Genomic DNA, 27,498 nt, shown 5'->3' on the forward strand with positions numbered 1-27,498 from the left:
ATATCACAGATCGTGATGCTTTTATGCATTTGAATGGATTCCAACAAAATGTTTTTCTCACGTTCACTTAAGGCCTTTTTTTGCTTCCATACAGCACCCGTTTAGTCCTTGTAGTCAGGTCAGTTGTGAACATGTGTCTATAAATAAAGAGCCAAATATTTCACAGGAGATGCAACATATTGGGCTTTATCGGGCTGAGACAAACGTGCCTCTATATCCGAAGTTATCACATCGTGAAAAAAGGAACTGTAATATTACTCGCGTCCATTTTGTGTGGTTAAAAATCTTTTAAGTAGCATTACTAACACTTCTCAGCAAACACCAACAGCTGCAAGTTACTGTAAGTCATTCATGCAGGCTACGAGAGTCTTCCCAAGGTCTAGGGGGGAAGATCAGTGAGGGAGGTTTAAAATATCCCATGTTCACTGCTGAGAGGATAAGGATCTGGATCTGCGTGGTTTCTTTCAGGAGCTTTCCCCCCTTTTACTGCTGCTGTCACAATGAGGTAGTGCTGTAGCTGATAAGACAGAAATCAGTCCTTCACCTATGGCCTCTCCACAGGCGGCAAGCAAATTTTAAGGCTCTTTGCACTGTGGAGATTGTTGAGGTAACATACTGAGCTGCAGGAGCTGATTTGTGCTGATTAGCGGGCCCATGTGACTGTGGGCACCGGGTCCAGGTGATTGTGTGGGATCCTGCGTTTGGCACTTGTTACTGCGGTTTTCCACTGAGATGTTAATCATCCAGCATGCGCCAGGGGCATGATTAAATGTCACGCAGCGCCCTCAGCTTTGGCCCTCTCACTGTGAATAAACCTCTCTTACCCACAGGCAGACAGGGCCTGGAGCCTGCAGCCGCAATTTGAACTGCCCGACCTATGCAGTGCCACAGCTCCCCCTACAGGCCAAAGAACAAAAGACAACAACAACAAAAATTCTTTTTATTTGACTTAGAAAACGTTACTCAAAAGAGGAAACGGTGCAATCACCAGGTGACGCACAGACATAAATGCATATAGAAAGTATACAAAGGACAAAAAGATTTTTTTAAAAATGCAAATGACAATAAGACAGAAGAAAGACAGAAAAAAGAAAGGATTGTCAGAAAAACTGAGGATTTTTCCCCAAGCTTCACATCCCAGTGCACCTCAGACTGCAATGGAGGAGTTTGCCGACCCCCACTCAGAGGTCAGAGCCTGAACTTCAACAAGTAACAGACATCGATGAGCAGTTAGTCTCATCATGAAGCTCTGTTTCTACCTGTTCATGATTTTAAAATAGAATCAGTAGAAATGTTTTTGCTTTGTGTTGTCGGCTTTTTGTTCATACCTAAAAACTATGAGGCTGTACACGTGTCCTCATTAGGACACAAATTTGTGTTGGTGTGTTTATGGTGTAATGCGAAAGTAATGCAACTAGCAGTGCAGCAAATTACTTTCTCTGGCGAGTAATTAAGTAACGTACTACATTACTTTTAAGAAAAGTCAGTATGGACCGGTGGTAATATAAAATATTATATTATGCTTATTCTTTATCCTGCAACTGTAAATTCAATATGTGATCAATAAAATATCTAGTCATGTGTCAAATGGCATGGTTTGCACACTTCCTGGAAGGATGGGCAGAACTGGTCATTTAAATTTTAAAATGAAAACTACAGGTTTCTGTAGCTTCAATGTTTGGTGGTATGTTCTAAAAACGATCATTTATGATTTGTAAGTTGCATGTAAATATTTGACATCATTCTGAAAGTCATTCAAGAGCACCAATGGATCTTTTCCCCCCCACATGTGCAGATGAAATTCTTCTGTTGTATTCCCGCTATTTAGACAGTGGCCCTTCCACGACGCGCTATTTCTTCAGCGTTTATCTGTTTAGCGCACTCTTCCAGGTCTGTTATGACCTTAGACGCTTCAGGTCGGTCTTCGGGATTCATACTCAGCATTGATCTGATGGTGATGTACTGTAGCATAAAAAGAGCAATAAAACATTTATTAGAAACAATCTTTCATTTGCACCATTTCTAGAGCTCAACTTAGACATTTTCCACTAAGTGTATATCTTTTAAATCCAGAGTCTTATTTCCCTAAATATGAAGATCATCCCTTTCTGATTTTGTTCTCATCGCCATCATGTTCATGTTTGAACCTGAACGTCCTGATGCTCCACAGACTTTCCTTGCTTCTGTGACAACTAAAAACAAAAAGGCCTTTTCTAATGATTAAGTAGCCTTTCAGACACTGGAATACTGGAGAGGTGTTTGCTGGAAATTGTCTTCTGTTAGCTGATATAAATAATCCATCTAAAATCAAACACATACATTTCTAAGTGACCCTAAAAAATAGAGAGGTTTTGGATCACAGCCTTTACTCTGCCAGCACATGTCGTGAGAAATGCATACTGAAATTTGCTAATACACTGAGAAAATGTTGATGTACCTCCGAGATAAAAGTGGATGCAAATTCTTGGGGAAGCTCCTGTTTTCTGATGTCTTTCCATGTCTGAAATATAGTTCAGGAAATTTCTAATGAATAGTTAAAGACAAAACATTTGACCTCCTACAGATTATGAGCTACCATGCACAGCAACCTACCTTGGACTTTTCATAACAACTGGAGATTTTCCAAAGAAGCTCAAAGTAGATCAGCCCCAAAGCAAATATGTCAACCTTTCTGCCGTAGTTCTTGCCCTTCTGTGTTAAAGCAGTTAAACAGCATTAATAACAAGAAGCACTGAGCGCACAAACCTCCACCAAGGCAGCTCACTCTCTGGTCAGTGTTTACATTTAAGGGAATAGTACTGTATTTTGCATATAGAAATTCTGTAAGCATGGTTAATAAGTATTAATCGGTACTGATTTGTAAATAATTGGGCATGAATAACCTGAGCTTACAGAGCTCTAGACTAACCTTTTTCCCACGGTTGCACTGTGTGCCTAACGTTTGTTCTTCTTAGGTCCACCAACACAAAAGTTAGGCACACCCAAATTTTTCAACCGCATCAATTAACACTGCAGTTTTTACATGTGCACTTTTTTGGGGGGGGGGGGGGGGGGGGGGTTGCTGTCCATACAGGCAATATTAATTTGTAACAATCTTGTCAACACAAAGTTCTTTTTTTGGAGCGCAATTCTACAAGAAAGACAAGTTACTGAAAAAGTGCTTGTGCTTAAAGCGCTTTGGCAGTATTGTAGGTAATGTTAAACTTAATCATCATCTCGGCCTCCTCTGACGACCTGTTTCGCTGCTGCCTGCAGTTTAAAGGCAGTGGGAAGAGGGGACACTTGCATTTATCGCGGCTTAGAATGTGTTTTCAGTCATTCATCTTGTCATTACCCAACATCTACATCCACTTCTGTAGGGCTTAGGCTACTCACTAGGGCTGGGTATTGTCACTGATTTCTATAATTGATTTGATTAAATTCAATCTTGACTCAGTCAGAAATATTATAAATCTGATCATTTATCAGTACTGACACTTGTGAGACTTCATCAGGGATGTAAGCATCACAGCAGATGCCTTTGTGTCAAAGTAACTGAGGATAAAACACAGAAAACATGAAAGGGATTTTCCTGGCCTGACTTTTTATATCAGATAACCACCTTAAAAATATTCTGCAAGCTAAGAGTTTTTCAATATATTTATTTTTTTTAGAAATATACCAAAGTATTAAACAGCAAAATTAAGGATTTCTGGTCAGAGGTCATTTTGGGGGAAAAGAGAAAAACAGCGCCCGACAGCGCTGTAAACAACGGTAAATAAGCAAATGAATAATACAGAAAACAGATTTGAGATGGGAAACTGTTCTTGAAATACATTTTGGTCGAAGAGGGACAAAACTTGTTGCTCAGAATCAGTGAGCTGACGACTTTCAACCCCAACGGGTTCGTGCCATCAGGTAAGAAAGCCGTCATCTCACTGATACGTCGGCTCCACGCTCCGTTTATGGCTTTGTGTGGAATCTGTTTACTTGCTCTCATTTACTATTTTATCTGTTTGGTGGTTGTTCAAATAGTTTTGTGAGCTCCTGGCTTTTCTGGCAAAAAAAAAAAAAAAAAAAAACAATATTTAAAAATTGATTCAGGATTTAATGAATCAACATCGCGTTATTCAAGCTAAAATCCACTTTAATTGGAAACTCGACTATTGAAACCCAGCCCTACTACTCACCCGTCTATCCACCTAAACTTTCAAACGTACACACACGTAGGCCGAAAGGAATATCTGGACCAGGGGTCCGTTCTTCGTACCTCGCTTACTACATCCAAGATCAAATCATCGCGCTAACTTTGAGCTCGCTATCCCGGTTCTCCGAACACACCCGTTGTTGACGATTAGTACAGCTGGATGAAGTAATGTGAGATCACTGGGTGGCTTAACAGGGGCTACGCATCGATAGTAGAAACATTGATCGGCAACCCTTAAAATTGTACTGTTTGTTTATACGTTTTCCATTTAGGAAATGATACTGGTATATGTGGCTTCTAAATATCACATTAGTTTACATCCAAATATGTCACATTTAACCTTTTGACCTCACTTTTGCATTTTACATCTGCATTTCTTTCACATTGACCCCACAACATATTATATCTTTAAAGAACACGTCAAGAAAAAGATTGAACTGCTTAGTTAGTTAGAAAATTGTATTATTACATAATAAGCCCGGGGCTCTAATTTCTCAATGATGCAACTAAAAAAAATCATCCAGTCATTCGATTAAAAAGAAGAAAAAAAAAAAAGTCTCTGCTACTCTGAAAATCTCCATGTAATCAACAACAAACGCACATTATGCCCCTATGGTGGTCTAAACCAATCAGAGATAGTAAGGGAGAGGACCTCTGATTGGTCCTGGGGTCCGTTCTTCGTACCTTGCTAAGTAAGTTAGCTGGATTTGATTGTTGACGATTTTGTGTGATCTTGGATCGTTCGGTTCTCCGAAGCTCATCCGGGACTTGCTGTCATAGCAACAGATCCGTAAGCGGATAATATAAGAATATTCTACAGAATGGTAATATTTATCACTTATATTGCTTTTAGTCTCTTGAAAAGAGACCCTGAAATAATCTGTTTGTTTGTTTATAACAGCAACCAGGAAAAGGGCAGAGGAAAAAAAGACAGGTGGTGGTCCTGCACCCCCTCGTCAACAAGTTGGTTAAGTAAATAATACCCTCACGGGAAAATCGATATCTCTCTATGAGCACACTGTCGCGCTGAGCTAAAGGATCCTGTCTGTCCCGCAATATACGCTGGATTCTGAGGACTCTCCTTATCAATCTTGCACCTTCCGCAATGGGCTGCTCGCGTATACGGACAGGACATGGCTGCGACAGGCTTCCCAAATCCACCTTCGCTTTTATAGCCGTGGTCTCTCATCTTGATTACACGACGTAATTTACAATTACTACTCTGAAATATGAATTACATCTGAAATAATCAAATACATGAAATAGAATGATTAATAGCACATTTCCCTTTTTTAGGAAATGACCTGTATGTATCTGTATGGAATCAATAAAAGAATCAAATACTGCATTACCTTTAGTTACATTGATAATATTTATTTATGGCAAAACAGTGGTAAAATATCGCTGTTGCTTTCGTATAAATGAAGCGGACATACCCGACTGGCCGCGATCTAATCCTGTTTACATAAAGTGAACCCGGATGAGCTTCGGAGAACCGAACGATCCAAGATCACGCAAAATCGTCAACAATCAAATCCAGCTAACTTACTTAGCGAGGTACGAAGAACGGACCCCAGGACCAATCAGAGGTCCTCTCCCTTACTATCTCTGATTGGTTTAGACCACGATAGGGGCATAATGTGCGTTTGTTGTTGATTACATGGAGATTTTCAGAGTAGCAGAGACTTTTTTTTTTTTCTTCTTTTTAATCGAATGACTGGATGATTTTTTTTAGTTGCATCATTGAGAAATTAGAGCCCCGGGCTTATTATGTAATAATACAATTTTCTAACTAACTAAGCAGTTCAATCTTTTTCTTGACGTGTTCTTTAAAGATATAATATGTTGTGGGGTCAATGTGAAAGAAATGCAGATGTAAAATGCAAAAGTGAGGTCAAAAGGTTAAATGTGACATATTTGGATGTAAACTATAATGTGATATTTAGAAGCCACATATACCAGTATCATTTCCTAAATGGAAAACGTATAAACAAACAGTACAATTTTAAGCAACGTTTTAAATATTTTTAAAGACATTTTATAAAAGTCTGACCTCATTTGACTTTGAAGGAATCGGAGATCAAGTAATGGGTTATTTAGAATCTCTTTATACACTGTATTGCCAAAAGTACTAAACCACTTATCCAAATCACTGAATTCAGATGTTCCAGTCACATCCTGACGCACACAGTGCACACAGGTTGCTGACTTTCTGCAGAGTCAATTTCTACAGAACTCCAAACTTCATGTGGCCTTTAGATTAGCTTAAAATCAATGCGGCTTCATGGAATAAGTTTTCATGGCTGAGCAGCTGCATCCAAGCCTTACATCACCAGGGACAATGTAAAGTGTCAGATGCAGTGGTGTAAAATACGCCTTCACTGGACTCTAGAGCAGTGAGACGTGTTCTCTGGTGTGACGAATCACACCTTGGTGGTTTCCAGGAGAATGGTACTTGTCTGGCTGCACTGTGCCAAGTGTAAAGTCTGGTGGAGGCGTGGGGTTGGTTTTCAGGAAGTTGTTCCAGTGAAAGGAACTCCTAATGCTTCAGCATAATGAGAAACTTCGGACAATTTTATGGTCCCAACTTTGTGGAAAATGTTTGGGGATAAACCCTTCCTGTTCCAACACCAGTGAACAAAGTAAGGCCCATTAAGACATGGATGAGCATGTTTTGTGTGGAAGAACTTGACTGGCTGGCACAGAGTCCCGACCTCAACCCCCATACAAAGATGAGAGCGGTAAATGCGAGCCAGTTTTCAATAAACACACTCCTATAGACACACTGCTTGTCCAGGTGCAAAGAACGGCTTCATATCAAATCTTATAGATTAAGAATTGAATATTGCTCAAGTTCATATGCGAGTCAAGGCAGAGGAGCAAATACTTTTGGCAAATATATTGCATGATTCCCTATATGTTGTCCATAAAAACATAGTTTCAAGAAATAGCTCTATGGAAATATCATCAATTGAACATCCGATCACTCTATTGAACTTTGAGAGGTCAGAGGTCAAGAATGATTTATTTTTAATCTTTTTACAATACTTTATGTTGACGATACACACCACACTTATAAGAATCATAGTTATAAGGCTTTTTGTAAATTTTTAAATACATCGCAATAAATCATAAACTTGAACTTGGTGGATGTATGCCACATTTGAATGGGTTGTTAAGATGACTCCACTCTACACGTCTACAAAGTTTTATCAGAATATATTCAAACGTTTTAAAGCTGTTGTGTTTACAGACAGAACAACATGTATGCAAACGCTACCAAAAACAGAACCTCCTTGGTGGAGGAAACAATACACTGAATTCTTCTTCACCATGACTTATTACAACACAGCCTGTACTCATGAAGTCACCATCATTTCACTAATCCAGTCATCAAAGGCTTCAGTGACAGATACCACTTAAGAGTAGAATAAATTTGAATAACAATGATACAGATATATTCAAACTGATGATTATTATGATACTACGAAATATAGAAGTTATCCCTTTGAGACAGAAATTCAATTTTAGGATTAATTAAGACAGATTATTTGCTCTGTATGATGTCAGTGAGCAGGGTTATTCCTGATACGGTCATCTCATGCACACAGATCTGCTTAAAGGCAGATCTGTGTGCAGCTAGTTGGGCACACAGACCTTTAAGCAGATCTGTGTGCCCAACTAGCTGTTGATTTTGTTTGCAAAGAGCAGCCAATCAGAAGTGAAGGCTGAACTGAACTAAGCTGCAGGAAGAGAGGATACTTTTTCAAAATGCAGAGCTACTCTAGTAGAACCCAAAAATAAAATGGAGCAGCTGGAAATTAGCATAATAATGTCGACGGACTCACCTGTTCAGGAGCCATGTATGATGGTGTTCCCTTCTCCTCAGTTCTCTTGATCGGGGACTTGTCATCGTCGTCGTTCTCAGCAGTGACCAGTCCAAAGTCTCCGATTTTCACTTTTGTGTCCTGCCCAAACAGGATGTTGGCAGGCTAGCCGGATGAAACAAAGCAAACATGTGACCAATTGTTACATCCTGTGAGGCTGTGGGAGTGTTGGTGTGGTGTTGCAATAAACAGTAACGAGTGAGAATCTCTGGGTTTCTGTGGATTTCGGTAAAAGAGTAAACCGAATAATTTTAGAAACGTAAAGTCACATTCGAACATTACACCTTGTTGTCAGGTTTTAACCCACACACACACACACACACACACACACACACACACAGCTGTGCGCTACCTGTGGTTAGCCCGTTATCTGCTTCGTCTGGCTCACCTTCAGGTCTCTGTGGATGAGCTTCTTGGAGTGAATGTATTCGATACCACCGACCATCTGCTGAGCAATGGTCAGACTTTCTTCTCTTCTCTTGGAGTTTGATTTCTTCGTATACCAGTTTTCTATCCAGTCTAGAAGTGTTCTGGTGTCACACAGTTCCATCTGAATGTAGAGGTACTTCTTGGGTGAACCAGTGGAAGACCTAAAACAGGATGAATGATCAAACAGTGAAATGATACAAAAGAAGCGAAGAATTACTTTCACAAGTCTTACTGTGTACTGCAGCTTTCGTCAGTGCTGTCTGACTGGTATCCTGAATACCCCGTCCAACACGAGAAGTATCTAATGATATTAGGGTGCTCGAGGTCTGACAACGCCATGGCTTCTCGTAGAGCTTTTCTAATTCAAAGAGGGGGGAAAAAAACTGAATCATACAACTTTACTATAACTAACTGTAACAATATAAACCAATAAAGCACGCAGTGAAATCATGCAATATTACAGAACACTTCACTTACTCGTTCCAGCGGATGATCTTTATTGCGTAATACTTTTCCACCAGTTTATCTTTTACCTTGACTACTCGACCAAAAGCTCCTTTACCCAGCTTCTCTACGTAGTCAAACTGTGAATTACTGTTGACAGAAATCTTTTATTAAATATCAATTTCTTAAAGCAGTTGAACAGAAGGTGATAATTTTGATAATATTGCATTCTCATATTTTATTTTCCACACCTGAAGATTTCTGAATCAGCTGACATATCACTGGGGGAGCTTCCTGAACTCTTTTCTTCAGGACACAACATATCCTTGACAAAACAATACAATATAATGCATAGTGTAAAAAAAGAGAAAGAAAGAAAAGACACCAAAGCATGTAGCATGAATTAAATCAATGAACTTTCATTGTTCACATCATTGAACTACTTAGCTGCAGTTCACAGTATCTTTTTTAAAATACTGTGAACTGCAGCTTAGTAGCATGTCTGAATAGATATTCACAGATTTTGGGCTTCATATGAGCTTTTTGTTGCTCTGCAAATTTGAGTAAATACAGAAGATTTTGCTAGAAAATATAAAGCAACAGTAAATTAAAGTAAATCAATATTTACTGCATATAAATAGCAATGTTGGGTTACTTAACGTAATCCCTGATTCTCTGATAATGGAGTGAGATGTTTCACTATGGGAATCACCTTGGTGTGACTAACTATGGAAGCTCCAGTGACACCCTGTCTGTCCATGACAGATCTGTCGAGCCGTGCCGCTCCTGACTCATTCTTAGTAGATTTCTTTTGGTCCGCAAGCAAAGGATGAAAGTGCTGGTGAAACACTGTTATCAAAGAACCAGGGATTACGTTAAGTAACCAACCACTAATTTAATAGTCGACGTGTCTGAAGCTTTGTAAGATCCTGAAAAACGCAGGAATAACTAGTAGGATTTAAAAGTGTAATAACGTACTGAAACATAAGATGGCAGCACTGCATGTACAAGGATGCCAGCTGCCACCAAACATGAAAGAAGAAAAAGAAGCAGCAGTCTCCGGTATCATAGCTGTGCCCAAATTCAGGGGCCGCATCCTTCGGAGGCCGCATTTGTAGGCCGATTACGTTACAGCAACACAACGAAGACTGTCCAAATTTGAAGACTCCTCCAAATGCGGCCTTCATTTCCCCAGATTTGAAGGATGGGTCGGGTGTATCCTTCATGGCCCAACCTATCCCAGAATTCATAGCGTGGCCCAGCCAATCCCAACAATGGTGTCAGCTACTTAGTTTAAATATTAATCTTTCTGGGTCACAAAATAAACTTAAGATATTTACAAGCAAAAATGTAAGTCGTAAATCGGTTTGGCTGAAATTAAAGTTATAGTTTTCTCACAGCTAAATAAACATCAAACAGAAAACTGATTAAACAGAAGTGTGAGATGATCGAGAATTTACTCCAGTTTCCTGTTATATTTTAGGTAGCAAGGAGCAGACGGCTGAGTTTATTAAACTCCACTGAGACAATCTGCAAATGTCATTAAAAGTTTAATAAACTATCATCTTGTCTTTATTTTTAGTTAGCACATACCTTAAACACGTAAAGCTGTAAGCTAATGATTGTTATATAAGAGCAGACGCTGCTGGTGCAATAAGCTGTACGTTTTACGTCCAATGTACGCATGATCTGATTAGTCGACTAATCCCCCCCAAAAAACTGTTGACTAGCCAACTATCAACATAGTCGTTTGTAGCAGCCCTAAAATCCAGCCCACAAAAATACAAATGTGTGCCACATATATCCTGGACTGATACACCTCTGAACAAAGCTGAGGATGTGACAATACCAATGGTAGAATGAGTTTGGAGTCCCAGGAGGCCTATGAGCCCTTAGAGCTGTAAGCCAGAGCTATGGCCTCTACAATCCAATGAGCTAGCCTGTGGCGTTACAGGAGCCCGCCCTTGTCAGGGGAGGCCCAGGAAACAAACAGCTGATCTGATATTCTGAACCCAGCACTTCTGTCCACATGTCCCAAAGACTCTCATGGGGTCCGCCTGTAAAGCATGTTTACTGGCGGACTGAGCATGTTTAGCAACCATACAAGACTCGCTGTAACGCAATTGCCTGACACAAACATCAGCCATCTCGCCAAACAAAACCAGGAACTGCTGGAACAACTTGCCTGACACGACACAGCTGTTTAATAGAGTGTAACTATAAGTGGACTTCTTCCAAAGGATTTACCATAATCCAAACTGGGACTGGAAAAACTGTTCTGCGATATACTCCTATAGAGGACAATGGAGAACTGTTAAGCACCTAATCAAGTTAGCCTGGACACGCTAAGGAAACTCAAAGTAGTTTTTCACGGTAAGAAAGCGACAATGAGTTAGGAGGCGCTGGTCGGCGAGTTAGAATAAGGGGGCGGAGTCCTGAGCTCGGCTTGACAGGTCTGTCGTGGACAGATGGGTTGTCATTGGAGCTTCCATAGTTGGTTACGCCAAGGCAATTCCCATAGTAAAACACTGAAGTTAGAAAAAGAACTTGTTTTTGTTCTAATAATCACGTTTGATTTAAAATAGGACAGTGTGCATGAAACATCAAATGTGTTGTCAAATTTTACTGCCAGTTTCTTCAGGTTTCACTCAATTTTTGATCTTGTTTTTAGGAGGATTTCAGACTGGACCTTGGAGTCACTCAGACACACTGGCCGCTTTTAAAGTTTTTACTCAAAATAGCACTGTTAGTGTGAAAGGTAATACAAGACCTGAACCTTGGAGTTTTTTGACGATTTACAGGTCTGTGCCACAGGTTCTGATGAAGCGCCACAGGAATCCCTGGGAGAAAACAAAGAGGTAAATTAGTAAACACTCCATCCTTTCTCTTTTGCTTATCCTCCTCAGGGTTGCGGGTTGCAATTGAATAGAAGGTGATAATATTGATAATATTGCATTCTCATATTTTTATTTTCCATACCTGAAGATTACTGAATCAACTGACATGTCACTGGGGGAGCTTCCTGAACCCTTTTCTTCAGGACACAACATATCCTTGACAAAACAATACAGAGTGCATAGTGTAAAAAAAGAAAGGGAAAAAAAAAGACACCAAAGCATGTAGCATGAATTACCTAAAAATTGCTTAAATCATTGAACTACTAAGCTGCAGTTCACAGTATCTTTTTTAAAATACTGTGAACTGCAGCTTAGTAGCATGTCTGAATAGATATTCACAGATTTTGGGCTTCATATAAGCTTTTTGTTGCTCTGCAAATTTGAGTAAATACAGAAGATTTTGCTAGAAAATATAAAGCAACAGTAAATTAAAGTAATTCAATATTTACTGCATATAAATAGCAATGTTGGGTTACTTAACGTAATCCCTGATTCTCTGATAATGGAGTGAGATGTTTCACTATGGGAATCACCTTGGTGTGACTAACTATGGAAGCTCCAGTGACACCCTGTCTGTCCATGACAGATCTGTCGAGCCGTGCCCCTCCTGACTCATTCTCAGTAGATTTCTTTTGGTCCGCAAGTAAAGGATGAAAGTGCTGGTGAAACACTGTTATCAAAGAACCAGGGATTACGTTAAGTAACCAAGCGCTCTTTTTCTACCTTTGCTCGGTGTTTCACTATGGGAGATATAGCCCATTCCCAAACTGCACCAGCCCCCTGAAGCTACGCTCCAGGACTACACCAGGTATAGCAAAGGATCTCAGGTCAGACCTTAGGCACTAGATTCCAGCACTGCCTGAGCCAGGGTTAACTATGCAAAAATCCAGTAGGGCTGCCACGATTAGTCGACTTGTCACATTTATGTCTACTATCAAAATCGTCAACCACTAATTTAATAGTCGACGTGTCTGAAGCTTTGTAAGATCCTGCAAAATGCAGGAATAACTAGTAGGATTTAAAAGTGTAATAACGTACTGAAACATAAGATGGCAGCACTGCATGTACAAGGATGCCAGCTGCCACCAAACATGAAAGAAGAAAAAGAAGCAGCAGTCTCCGGTATCATAGCTGTGCCCAAATTCAGGGGCCGCATCCTTCGGAGGCCGCATTTGTAGGCCGATTACGTTACAGCAACACAACGAAGACTGTCCAAATTTGAAGACTCCTCCAAATGCGGCCTTCATTTCCCCAGATTTGAAGGATGGGTCGGGTGTATCCTTCATGGCCCAACCTATCCCAGAATTCATAGCGTGGCCCAGCCAATTCCAACAATGGCGTCAGCTACTTAGTTTAAATATTAATCTTTCTGGGTCACAAAATAAACTTAAGATATTTACAAGCAAGAATGTAAGTCGTTCAGATCATTTAAAAATGTTGGTGTTTGGCTTTTTTCAGTGTTTTATTAGTTTCTGAGTAAATCGGTTTGGCTGAGATTAAAGTTATAGTTTTCTCACAGCTAAATAAACATCAAACAGAAGAGTGAGATGATCGAGAATTTACTCCAGTGTCCTGTTATATTTTAGGTAGTCAGGAGCAGACGGCTGAGTTTATTAAACTCCACTGAAACAATCTGCAAATTTCATTAAAAGTTTAATAAACTATCATCTTGTCTTTATTTTTAGTTAGCACATACCTTAAACACATAAAGCTGTAAGCTAATGATTGTTATATAAGAGCAGACGCACGCTGGTGCAAATGGCCTGCATTTGTATAGCGCTTTATTCAGTCCCTAAGGACCCCAAAGCACTTTACACTACATTCAGTCATTCACACACACATTCACACACTGGCAATGGCAAGCTACGTTGTAGCCACAACTGCCCGAGGCGCACTGACAGAGGCGAGGCTGCCGGACACTGGCGCCACCGGGCCCTCTGACCACCACCAGTAGGCAAACATGGGGTTAGTATCTTGCCCAAGGATATTTGGCATGCAGCCAGGAGGCAGCGTGGGATCACCGATCTTCTGATTAGTGGCTGACCTGCTCTGCCAAGGCAATTCCCATAGTAAAACACTGAAGTTAGAAAAAGAACTTGTTTTTGTTCTAATATTCACGTTTGATTTAAAATAGGACAGTGTGCGTGAAACATCAAATGTGTTGTCAAGCTTTACTGTCAGTTTCTTCAGGTTTCACTCAATTTTTGATCTTCTTGTTTTTAGGAGGATTTCAGACTGGACCTTGGAGTCACTCAGACACACTGGCCGCTTTTAAAGTTTTTACTCAAAATAGCACTGTTAGTGTGAAAGGTAATACAAGACCTGAACCTTGGAGTTTTTTGACGATTTACAGGTCTGTGCCACAGGTTCTGATGAAGCGCCACAGGAATCCCTGGGAGAAAACAAAGAGGTAAATTAGTAAACACTCCATCCTTTTTCTTTTGCTTATCCTCCTCAGGGTTGCAGGTTGCAATTGAACAGAAGGTGATAATATTGATAATATTGCATTCTCATATTTTTATTTTCCATACCTGAAGATTACTGAATCAACTGACATGTCACTGGGGGAGCTTCCTGAACCCTTTTCTTCAGGACACAACATATCCTTGACAAAACAATACAGAGTGCATAGTGTAAAAAAAGAAAGGAAAAAAAAAAAAGACACCAAAGCATGTAGCATGAATTACCTAAAAATTGCTTAAATCATTGAACTACTAAGCTGCAGTTCACAGTATCTTTTTTAAAATACTGTGAACTGCAGCTGATAGAGTTGTATTGTTGATTGTCATTTATGCTTAGAAACATTTACTCATTTATGCTTAGAAATATTTAACCATAGATGCTTAGAAGTGTATAATTAATTGTGTAGTGATAAGTTGTGTGATCTTTAACAGGCTACAGAGGCTTGGTGTGCATTCCTGGAATGCACACCTGCATCTTGGGGGCATGGGAAAAGTTTGCAACTTGCCTTATAGTTTTATGGTAGGATTAACGTAGTTACATTTGTTCTAGTCTAAGTGCTTTTCTGTTTAGATGAACTGCTGGACTTCCTCACCGGGGGGGTCTAGTCTACCCTCTTCCTGACCAAGGATGTTATATGACCCTTCGATCAGCAGTAACACACACACACACACACACACACACACACACACGGTACTCTTTGTGTTTGTAGACGTCATATGTTAATGAACTTATGCATATTCATGTAACCTCAATAAAAGGACAGTGATACGGGAGAACGGACGAAAGCTACTGGGGTCAAGCGAAGGGACGGCGCTCTGTCCAGTCTCTCCCGTGCACGAGTAACATGAAGAACTTGCCTACTTCGTGTCTTGCTTTGCGGTGTAATTATATTGCCTTCAACGTTCCAGCGAATAGGTTTATGCTACAAACCTAACATTAATTGGTCCTTCGATGCCGGCTCCCTGGGATCGCATTCACCGAGGGGGGGAGAGGCACGCTGAAAGACTGACGTCAGCCAGGAAGTTCCTGTGGATTCGCTGTCTGTCCTTCTCCTCGATGAATGGCGATCGGCGGGATTCAGGCTGATATTACACGCTAAGTAACGCCAAGTAAGTTTAAAGAGGCCGACTCTATAACCGTGTCGTTGTGCAGTCTCCGCCATTTTGTGAGGCGTTGAGAAGTTCGCTGCTTTGTGGAGCGATAACTGGGTTAGTGTCCCGAAAAAGAAGTTTTGGTTAAATCGCCCAAGGGTCCCAATGTCCGGTGTGTGTCCGGTTTTGAAATCGCCCTGGGTGTGTGTCCCGAGCGTCCCTTCATTGGGTTTTGTCGCGCGAGTGGGTCAGGGTCCCGAGCGGTCCGGTGTGAGTCCGGAGTAGGCCTATTTTGTGTTATTGTCATTTTCGTCGTCGTCTCGTTGTTGTTGTTGTGTGTGCGGAGCAGACCGCGTGGTGTGTGACGTCAGCAGCTGTTGTTGTTATCATGGGTTTCCTAAGCAACCAGGAGTGTGTGGAAAAGGCCAGCCCACATCAGCAGCTGTGCTCTGGTGGGTGGCTTTCCCCCCACCCCTTCCTGACACAAAATGTTAACAGCCTGTGTGCCAAACCACTGAGGTGGATAGTTGTTAAAAGTAATCTACATTAAGCTTGTGGTTGCTTAAATTCAGTACAATGACATGTGAGGTGAAGTGATATGGGTAAATATTTAAACTAATGAAGTGCATAGAGGCACTTGACCTGTGTGAAAGACTGTCGTCTTATTATGAGCCATTGTTGAGATATAGAGCATGTCTGTGAAAACAACCAGTATTCTGAACCCTGTATGAAACATCTAAAAGTCCATGATGGAGAAGCTGTATTGAATATGAAAGAAACAGAGTTATGATAACTATGATAACTGGAGTGTGCAGCGTTTCCATGAGCAGTTTTCCTGCACCTTGACTAGTGTGTGTGTAGCATCAGCATCATGTTTTTGTTTATTTGTTTTGTTGGATTAAAAATAATTAAACTGGTGATCATGCCTATGGATCAGCATGGCACATATCTCCAGCCATATGATTTATTTATGCAGATGAAAAAGTGAGTGTGAATGTGTCTGACATCACAGTGTTTTTGTGCACTGTGCAAAAGTAATTGCCTTTGATTGTGAGTGAGAGCAGTGATTTTGCAGACCACCAGCTATTGTGAAAAAAAAAAAAAAAAAAAGAGTGAAAAAGAGACAAATTACATTGTAGACGAAAAAAATAATAATAATAATCATAGGAAAAAGGTTTTGTGTTGATCAGCCGAAAAACAACTACAATGTCATTTTCTGCTTTTAAGAAAGGATTGTTCATACAAACACAGACAGAGAGAGATGTGTGATGATTAAGCAGTGATGATAATAATGAAAGTCTCTCAGTCTGTCGTTTACAGGTGGGGAACGGACCTGGATCAATCCTACACGGGTAGCAGTCGTAAGAAAATTATAGGTTGAAATCATTAGAAAAATTAGAAACACTCAGCCAGAATTTTTTGGCTGAATTGTTTTGCAGCTTCCCGTCCTCATCCTGAACAAGCAAGCTCCAAGGAAACGAATCTCTCCCTGAAGACACCGAGTGCAGTTTCAGAAGCACGAGCATGAACATTTAACAGTGGACAGGAGTCCAAGAGACAATCTGAGCAGAGAGGCCCAGCAGCGCTGTGGGCAAACGGCATCAGAAAGAGAAGAACCACCATCTAGATTGGATGGATGGAGATGCGTTTCCAGCCAGCTGCAACCTCACTGTGTGTGAAGGACTTTTGAGAAGACTGTCTGAGTTTGACATTTGCCATGTTTGGAGTGAGATGGCAATGAAAGAGACAGTGGGACAAAGAGAGACACGGGACAAAGCTGGAAAAAAAGCTGACTGCCATTGGACTGAAAAGTGGGAGAGAAGGAGAGGAGCAGAAGAGGGCTGAGGCTGCTGTTTTAGTGTGGGCAATCAAATTAGGTTAAGGAATTCGGGGAGACAAGCGACTGCCTGGAAGTGGAGGATTGACACAGTGTCCAGACCACCACAAAAGGGGGAAGAGGACGAGCACTAAGGTATGCAAGTGTGCTGTTAGAAAATGGAAAGGTGACACCACACATGCAGCTAATATCCACCAGAGATAACACAAGACCATACACAAAGTGTTACACATTAAAAGAGGGTATTTGTAGAAGGGGTTAACAACACACAGTGTGGTTGCCGATGGTAACCTGTTTCAGAAGATACATAAAAACAGAACATATATTAACCCTACTAACAATTCCAAACACAAAATAGCTTATGAAGATTAGACAACATTTTAAGTGTGTGAGTCTGTTTATTATCTTGTCCAAGTCACCTCGTGTGATGTAAAGACCAGTGAAACTCATAGCACATTGCATCCTCTGCTGGATATACAGCTCCACACACATGCAATGAAAATTAGCTTGTTATCTTTCATCAGTGTAAAATAGTGTCAATTTAGCAGACACTTGTTATCAAATACTGAATTTATCCTAAAAAAAAAAAAAAAAAAAAATTGACTCTCCAAGTTGCAGGACAACAATTTAACTTTTGTGGGGGAAAAAAAAAATCCTGGTTTGATAAATCAGTGACCAGGCAATAAATTTAGTGTTAAAATGGTAAATTGGGAGAAGCTTCCTGCTTGATTAATGCAGCACAAGTAATTTACTGTATGAGGGAAATTGTCTTTTGTGATACTATTTTGAACATGCTTTCCTGTCGTCCTGTCAACTTAGTGGGTTAATAGCTGATATGCAAATTAGTTGATCGGTTCTTAGATTAATGAAAGGTGACTGAATTTTAGCACGAGTGAATGAGATGTGTTGGAGTTTGTTGTGTTAAATGGAGACCCTAAAACACTGAGTTTCCTGCTTTGATGTGCGAGTGAATTCTGTATCTAGATACACAACTCTGAATATGTCAGAACAAACTTTTTTTATGAAGTGCATCACAGCATGTCACATGTTTTATGATGAAGGGAAAAGGAAAATTGAATAAAATAGATCTGTGGCCTAAATGAGTGAAGAGCACAGACCTGGTGATTAAACTCATAAATTAATAAGACATTAGACTGTTGTGTGTTGTGCAGTTGATGGTTGGTTTGGAGTGAATCTAGCTGATGATTTTTCTTCTGTTGTGAAGTCGAGCCTGCCGATTAGTATGATGGTATGAGGAACCATGCTAATGGTATGATTTACCTGAGATGAGGAGTTTGTGTCATGACTTAACAAGGCCTTTTTATTTTGATACTTTCACAGTGCACTGAAAGTTTGGTTTAATAATTTGTTATTTTTCATTTTTATCTTTTGAACAGACACTGATTTTGTTTGTCTATTTCTTTTCTTTAAGCAGATCCGCACGTCGGGAATTAAAAATGCTACACGTCGTCGAGAAAATTGTGTCAAGTGAGTTTTCTCCACATTAAATTGGGTTCTGGGGAAGGCCACTTATTATAAGTGTCCCAGCCTAAAACTGGATTCAGCGATGTAATCCTATCTAAAGTTCTTTTTCTTTTTTTGAAATGATGTCATTTTGCTGCGAGTGGAAACTAAAATGCGACGACAGGTTCCACTATCAGCAAACAAAGAAACAAAGAAAGAATGAATGAATGTATGAATGGAAATAAAATAAAAACAAACTGACTGACCGACTGGTAAAAGCTGACGAGACTTGATCACGACTCAAAGTTAATCTCCACCTAGACAGGACAAAAGGGTGGATGAATCTATGTGTTTTTTGTTACAGGAGCAGTAAGATGACAGCAACATTCGAGAGTGCATGATGATTTAACCTGTGAAATGCCACTTTTTGTGTCTGTGCATTTACCAAGGGTGATATTCCCTACCTTTTGTTGCACAGAAGTTACTGTGAGAAAAGTGTGTACACACTGCGCAGCGCTAACATTTGCATTTTCTTTTTTACAGCATTACAGTTAATTATGTGTTTGATTATGTGGTTTATAAGAGGATTAGTTAATGTTTTTCTACTATAGGATTTTTGGGTTTACATGTGACTAACATTCTTTCCACAGCTAGGGTTGACTTTATGGTGTTTTTATGGCACCTCTGGAACCTGTTGACCTGTGTCTGACCTCTGTCTGACCACAGTCAATGTGTATTGCTAAGGTTTGTTTCTTTGAGAATGCTGTGGAAGATTCAGCTGAAACGGACAAGTGACATGAGTAAAACAAATAAGAGTTTACGTGTTTATGGAATAGTTTATTGTGGGCTCTTTGCTGGCCACTTTGAGCCCATAATAATAATAATAATAATAATAATATGTAAAGTGGAGTGACTTTGCTTAAGAGAAGTCACCGATTACATTAATGTTAACTGAGCACATGGGATGATCCATGTTTTAGGCGAATTATGGTAACAATAGTGATTTAATGATTTGAGAAAACTTGCACATGACACTTGTCTTGCCCGTGCTGAATGCTCGTTACTCTTTTGATATAATTGTTTATACGTGTGAAGTTTGATTTTATTTCCAGATCTTGTGTATGCGGGCTCCTGGTGGAGCCAGTTTTTAAGACAGGGATCCAGGTTTGGTGAGTTGACGCATGAGCGTGTCCATGCGTCAAGAGGTGGGGTCCAGAATTAATATTAAACAATGTTTACTATTATTGTTGCAGTGATTTGTGTGATTAGCTGTTTATTTACAAGTATTAAATCTATGCAAGTGGTGCATCCATGTTCAGATGAGGCTATGATGGCCTATAGTGAAGTTCACTGAACTAAAGAATGTGGTTTGATGATTGTTGACATGCTGTCCAAATAGAAGTTTTTTTGAAATACAGGTGCAGCAGTGAGGAGAAACATTCCAGGCATAGCGGACAGCCCAGGCAGTGGTTGAGGTCAAAGATCAAGCTGGTTGGGGCCCATCATGAAATCAGACCTTGGAGCCACAGCAAGGATCATGAAACTGCCTGCAAAATAGAGGAGAGGATCGTCCACAAGATGGGAGAGAGACTTCAGGAGGATCAGAGATCATCTTCAGCACAGCAGACATGACACAGAGAGCTGTGCTACTAAGCTTCCAGGAAATCAAGAGGAGACTTCCCACAGCAAGATTTTAAATACAATGAAAGATTCAATATTGACGCTGAGGAAGACGACTAAGGTGTACGACGTGCTCTGCCTTAAACCTTCAGCAGCGTTGGAACATAAACACTCAGGGGATGAGGAGCGTGCCAAGCTCCATCGACAGCGCAGAAGGAGTTCGAGGATGACATCATGATTCTGTGAAAGCACAGGAACCAGAAACTATGGTGGTGATGACAGCAGTTTACTATGAAAATCACCTAATGTGCCACTGTACTGTGCATACGATGACACTCTGAAGGCTGCTGGGATTATAATAGCAGTAAGACAACTGAACCCTGCACCCTTTCCACAGAGGTGTTTCTCTGCAGAGCGTGGACAATTAAGGAGTCATAAATATCCCCCTCACAGGACGAAGGCTTGAATGGGGTAATGAGAGGCCATAAAACTAGAGTGCTGAGAGGTCTGCAGCTTTGGAAATAGCTGAGACCCATGTTGACAAACAACAAAACCAACTGGTATGTTTGAATGTCTATCCTACATACATTTGGACTCTGGTCCTGTGGACAATGAAACAACTGGAAGAGACATTTATGTCGCCCTGCAGAACTCAAACCACTCTGCAAAGAGACATGTGATGTGCACACCCGGAGGAAGCATTACCAAGCTGGGATGTTTTTGAAAATGTTACTTTTTTATTTTCACTATTAAATTAACAATTTCTTTGGTTGCTCGTAAGATGCAGTTTGCCATGAGATGAGCTCGATGAATGGGATAACCGCTAATGCATTTGTTAAACTGTGTACTTTTTCAGTAGTTTAGGGTGATTTGACATATGCTGAGTATAAGAATGTTTGCCTTAAAGCTGTCAGACATGAGGTATTCATAACTGGGAACTTTTCTAGCATAAATGTCGAAAAGGGGGGAATGATAGAGTTGTATTGTTGATTGTCATTTATGCTTAGAAACATTTACTCATTTATGCTTAGAAATATTTAACCATAGATGCTTAGAAGTGTATAATTAATTGTGTAGTGATAAGTTGTGTGATCTTTAACAGGCTACAGAGGCTTGGTGTGCATTCCTGGAATGCACACCTGCATCTTGGGGGCATGGGAAAAGTTTGCATCTTGCCTTATAGTTTTATGGTAGGATTAACGTAGTTACATTTGTTCTAGTCTAAGTGCTTTTCTGTTTAGATGAACTGCTGGACTTCCTCACCGGGGGGGTCTAGTCTACCCTCTTCCTGACCAAGGATGTTATATGACCCTTCGATCAGCAGTAACACACACACACACACACACACACACACACACACACACACACACACACACACAGGCAAGGTACTCTTTGTGTTTGTAGACGTCATATGTTAATGAACTTATGCATATTCATGTAACCACAATAAAAGGACAGTGATACGGGAGAACGGACGAGAGCTACTGGGGTCAAGCGAAGGGACGGCGCTCTGTCCAGTCTCTCCCGTGCACGAGTAACATGAAGAACTTGCCTACTTCGTGTCTTGCTTTGCGGTGTAATTATATTGCCTTCAACGTTCCAGCGAATAGGTTTATGCTACAAACCTAACAGCAGCTTTTAAAGTTTTTACTCAAAATAGCACTGTTAGTGTGAAAAGTAATACAAGACCTGAACCTTGGAGTTTTTTGACGAATTACAGGTCTGCGCCACAGGTTCTGATGAAGCACCACAGGAATCCCTGGGAGAAAACAAAGAGGTAAATTAGGAAACACTCCATCCTTTTTCTCTCTTTTGCTTATCCTCATCAGGGTTGAGGGAGGCAGGAGCCTAACCCAGCTGTCATAAGGCGAGAGACAGTGTACATCCTGGACAGGTACCAGTCTAGTCTACCATTTTCACAAATCTACCACTGCTTTCAGTTTGTGACTTACGGTTCAGTCTGTGGCGTGGGCAGCGTGGCTGAGGCGCCATCTTGAAACACTTCGAAGGGCGACACCTGAAACACAAGCAGAAAGTCTTTAACTTCTGTACCATATCGTCCTCCTTAAAATCTTTGTATGTTATGTTAATTACATTTGCAGGCAACAACTTAATGCATTTATTTATGGTCGGTCTTATAATTTAAGTGATCTACTGAGATTTTCCTACACAACCATCTATGGTTTACAGAGAACGGCCAGGAACCGAGAAGATATCCAGTGAGTGGTAGTTCTCTGAAAAGGTCTAGCTGATGCCAGGGGAGAACGTCAATAATGCTTTGTGTTGAAGGGAAAGCACCATTAACTCAAATAAGCATAAAGGTAGAAGAGCATCTCTGAAACAGCAGCAAAAGACCACACTGGTAGCCACGCCCCTGTAAAGATTAAACCAATTTAAAACTGGTTTCTTGAACATGACAATGGGCCTGATTTACAAACAGTGTGCACAAACAAATATGTGTGCAAATTTGGAGTAGGAAAGTTTTATGCAAAAAAAGAAATAACAATAATAAAGACTTTATTTTTATTTGTCGTTATTACTTTTGGTCATTTACAGTTTTCCAAAACACCACAGACTACAAAATGCTCAGAATTACAAAAAAAAAAAAAAGCTTGTAAAAAAAGAAAAAGAAAAAAAAAGCTAAATATTACTAATTTCATTGTTTTCTTGGTGCTACTGTTACATGTATAAAACATTTGTTTTGTACTAGCATTAAACTTTGTGAACTGACTCTATGCCTACGGATCTTCTCTATCTAAACAGTACTTCCTCTGGGTCACACATGCATTGTAAACTGGAAGGTAATTTTGTGTGCAAATTCAGACTCAAATGGCCTTCGTAGTCACTGGATCTTAACAAGTCAGACAGTATTTCCTGGTACTTCATTTTGACCCCTTAACATTTACAGTAATAACAAGATCCACTGTTTGCTCCAAGTTACATGCTCCACCATGCATACAAGTTAGTGTTTGATTTAAACCAGCACAGGTTATAATGTATTGCTACTCACCCAGTTAGTTTTGCGTTCAGATATACCATCAAACAGAGTTTTTCTGCATTTCAGGTGAGAACGTTGCGCATTTGAATCTTTTTTCTTCATCTGAAAGAAAAACAGATTTTTCAGAAATGACATCATTGTTAAGAATAGAGCAACAAATTTGTGAAACGTGTTCCATATACAGGCACATGCACCATCTTACCTCCACGATTAGATTTTCCTTCTCATTCAAACTTTCCAGGGCATTTTGAGCTGCGTTCTGCTTTGCTTTTTCAGCGTTCTTCCCCTCACCATCAGGAAACCTTTGCCCATTGATCACAGCCCTCATGATGACTCTGACAAAGAATTTTAAAAGCTCTAATTAACATTGCTGATGTACTCCAACTCAAAAGTTTGATCACAGCTTCTCATTTAACAGTTTTTCTTTATTTTCATGACTATTTACATTGCAGATTCTCACCGAAGGCATCAAAACTATGAATGAACACATATGGAATTGTGTAGTAAACAAAACAAAAAAAAAGAAGTGTGAAACAACTAAAAAAACGGTTTATATTTTAGATTCTTCAAAATAGCCACCCTTTGCTTTGATTACTTTATGAGCTTCATAAGGTAGTCACCTGAAATAGCGATAAGTGATAACTGAATGTTTCTAGAGCTATGCGAGGACATGGCAACATAACCGCGGGGAAACTTCTGGGGATGATGATGTTGCAGGAGCGAGCACAACATGACAAATCTGTCAGAGAAGGGCGAAATTTTGATCATGCCGATCGCAGAAATGTGAAGCCACGGAGGCTTTTTTATCGTTTTGATGGTCAGTGTAGTGGCTATATTAAGTTCTTAAAGTTCTCTCTTTACATGGTTTGGTTATGAAAAGAAAGAACTGAATCCCAAGTTAAATAATGTAATAAGCGAGGTCATTGCCACAGTCAACTACGTCAAAACACGACTTGTCAAAGCCCAGATTTTTCGACTGCGGTCAAGTGAGCCCTCACTTACGAAGTCGCAGTCAAGCTAGCCGCCCCGCCAGCCGCACCGAAAATGTGGTTGCACTACTCTTACGTATATTACGGTATGGGTGAAGACCGGCTTAGAAACGCAGTGTTTTGTGTCCTGACACTATTTTACTTCACAATCCACTCCCATTTTTAGTGTATCTCCACTTTCCCCCCTGTGATCCACAGCCCAAATTACTGTATGATTCAGAGAAAATTAACAATAAAATTTACCCAATTTACTCAACTATACTTTTAATGTCCTCATCTTTGACCTCAGATTACAGGAAAACTGTAAGAGGTGACGCAGATATTTCACTGGATTATGACTCTGGGTGACCCCCACTCTGCACCCTGTGATCCACAGCCAAAATTACTGTACGGATTTTGAGAAAATTCATAGCAAAATCTTCCCATTGTGCTTTACTGTACTCCACATATTAACATCTTTGAGCTCCGATTACAGGAAAATTGTAAGAGGTGACGCAGATATTTCACTGGATTCTGACTCTAGGCTGTCGCCACTCTTCACCCTGTGATCCACAGCCAAAATTACTGTATGGATTTTGAGAAAATTGATAGTAAACTTTGCACAATTTACTCTACTGTACTCTATATATTCTCATCTTTGAGCTTAGATTAAAGGAAAACTGTAAGAGGTGACGCAGATATCTCACTGGATTATGACTCTGGGTGACCCCCACTCTGCACCCTGTGATCCACAGCAAAAATTACTGTATGGATTTTGAGAAAATTCATAGCAAAATCTTCCCATTTTGCTTTACTGTACTCTACATATTGACATATTTGGCCTCAGATTACAGGAAAACTATAAGAGGTGACGCAGATATTTCACTGGATTATGAATCTAGGCTGTCGCCACTCTGCACCCTGTCATCCACAGCCAAAATTACTGTACAGTTTTTGAGAAAATTGATAGTAAACTTTGCACAATTTACTGTACTATACTCTATATATTCTCATCTTTGAGCTCAGATTACAGAAAAACTGTAAGAGGTGATGCAGATATTTCACTGGATTATGAATCTAGGCCATCTCCACTCTGCACCCTGTGATCCACAGCCAAAATTACTGTACGGTTTTTGGGAAAATCCATAGTAAATATGCACAATTTACTCTACTGTACTCTATATATTCTCATCTTTGAGCTCAGATTACAGGGAAACTGTAAGAGGTGACGCAGATATCTCACTGGATTCTGACTCTAGGCTGTCGCCACTCTTCACCCTGTCATCCACAGCCAAAATTACTGTACGGTTTTTGAGAAAATTGATAGTAAAAGTTGCACAATTTACTCTACTGTACTTTTAATATCCTCGTCTTTAACCTCAGATTACAGGAAAACTGTAAGAGGTGACGCAGATATTTCACTGGATTATGACTCTGGGTGACCCCCACTCTGCACCCTGTGATCCACAGCAAAAATTACTGTACGGATTTTGAGAAAATTGATAGTAAACTTTGCACAATTTACTGTACTATACTCTATATATTCTCATTTTTGAGCTCAGATTACAGGAAAACCATAAGAGGTGACGCAGATATCTCACTGGATTCTGACTCTAGGCTGTCGCCACTCTGCACCCTGTGATCCACAGCCAAAATTACTGTACGGTTTTTGAGAAAATTGATAGTAAACTTTGCACAATTTACTCTACTGTACTTTTAATATCCTCGTCTTTAACCTCAGATTACAGGAAAACTGTAAGAGGTGACGCAGATATTTCACTGGATTCTGACTCTAGGCTGTCGCCACTCTTCACCCTGTGATCCACAGCCAAAATTACTGTACAGTTTTTGAGAAAATTGATAGTAAACTTTGCACAATTTACTCTACTGTACTCTATATATTCTCATCTTTGAGCTCAGATTACAGGAAAACTATAAGAGGTGACGCAGATATCTCACTGGATTCTGACTCTGGGTGACCCCCACTCTTCACCCTGTGATCCACAGCCAAAATTACTGTACAGTTTTTGAGAAAATTGATAGTAAAATCTTCCCATTTTGCTTTACTGTACTCTACATATTGACATCTTTGAGCTCAGATTACAGGAAAACTATAAGAGGTGACGCAGATATTTCACTGGATTCTGAATCTAGGCTGTCGCCACTCTTCACCCTGTCATCCACAGCCAAAATTACTGTACAGTTTTTGAGAAAATTCATGGTAAAATCTTCCCATTTTGCTTTACTGTACTCTACATAATGACATCTTTGAGTTCCGATTACAGGAAAACTGTAAGAGGTGACGCAGATATTTCACTGGATTATGAATCTAGGCTGTCGCCACTCTGCACCCTGTCATCCACAGCCAAAATTACTGTACGGTTTTTGAGAAAATTGATAGTAAACTTTGCACAATTTACTGTACTATACTCTATATATTCTCATCTTTGAGCTCAGATTACAGGAAAACTGTAAGAGGTGACGCAGATATTTCACTGGATTATGAATCTAGGCTGTCGCCACTCTGCACCCTGTCATCCACAGCCAAAATTACTGTACGGTTTTTGAGAAAATTGATAGTAAAATCTTCCCATTTTGCTTTACTGTACTCTACATATTGACATCTTTGAGCTCAGATTACAGGAAAACTGTAAGAGGTGACGCAGATATTTCACTGGATTCTGACTCTAGGCTGTCTCCACTCTGCACCCTGTGATCCACAGCCAAAATTACTGTACGGATTTCTGATAAAATTAAATCCTATTCCATTACCAAACAAAATGAGTTCATTGAAGTATTTGCTTAACTACAAGAAATGTCTTTCCACACACAATTTAAATTTTTCAAAATGTCATTCACACACCACCTCAAGTATCAACTTCAGTTTTAGACATTATTTATTCAGTGCTTAATCACAACAATAGTCAACTTAAGGCACTTACATAATAAGTTAAACCTTACAATAATACATACAGAGAAAAACCCAACAATCATATGACCCCCTATGAGCAACAGTGGGAAGGAAAAACTCCCTTTTAACAGGAAGAAACCTCCGGCAGAACCAGGCTCAGGGAGGGGCGGCCATCTGCCTCAACCGGTCAGGGTGAGAAATTACATTTCTCAGATTACTGATTTCTCATATTACTACTACACAGTTTAGATACACTCAACAAAAATATAAACGCAACACCTTTGTTACTGCTCCCATTCCCCA

The 27,498-nt window shown here is 40.1% G+C and overlaps 1 protein-coding gene across 2 annotated transcripts in view; it reads right to left on the minus strand.

Annotated features, from left to right (window-relative positions):
* Positions 1-923: 923 nt before the first annotated feature.
* LOC113034718 (uncharacterized) overlaps positions 924-27,498 on the minus strand; it is a 29,463-nt gene continuing 2,888 nt past the window's right edge. The window contains exons 2-17 of one of the 2 annotated variants that reach the window (XM_080287901.1): positions 23,519-23,651; positions 23,329-23,418; positions 22,271-22,335; positions 22,014-22,077; positions 14,375-14,448; positions 14,172-14,235; positions 11,926-11,999; positions 11,723-11,786; positions 9,198-9,271; positions 8,980-9,096; positions 8,735-8,860; positions 8,462-8,663; positions 8,035-8,178; positions 2,593-2,691; positions 2,438-2,500; positions 924-1,962 (exon numbers count right to left, since the gene is read on the minus strand). In XM_080287901.1, coding sequence (XP_080144027.1) covers positions 1,825-1,962; positions 2,438-2,500; positions 2,593-2,691; positions 8,035-8,178; positions 8,462-8,663; positions 8,735-8,860; positions 8,980-9,096; positions 9,198-9,271; positions 11,723-11,786; positions 11,926-11,999; positions 14,172-14,235; positions 14,375-14,448; positions 22,014-22,077; positions 22,271-22,335; positions 23,329-23,418; positions 23,519-23,651 — 1,591 coding nt within the window. In that variant the 3' untranslated portion in view covers positions 924-1,824. Of the gene's footprint in view, positions 1,963-2,437; positions 2,501-2,592; positions 2,692-8,034; positions 8,179-8,461; positions 8,664-8,734; positions 8,861-8,979; positions 9,097-9,197; positions 9,272-11,716; positions 11,787-11,925; positions 12,000-14,171; positions 14,236-14,374; positions 14,449-22,013; positions 22,078-22,270; positions 22,336-23,328; positions 23,419-23,518; positions 23,652-27,498 lie in introns of both variants that reach the window. The other variant, XM_080287900.1, reaches the window with a different exon arrangement.

The sequence above is a fragment of the Astatotilapia calliptera genome, chromosome 13 (genome assembly GCF_964374335.1).
Source record: "Astatotilapia calliptera chromosome 13, fAstCal68.1, whole genome shotgun sequence".
Classification (NCBI taxonomy): domain Eukaryota; kingdom Metazoa; phylum Chordata; class Actinopteri; order Cichliformes; family Cichlidae; genus Astatotilapia; species Astatotilapia calliptera.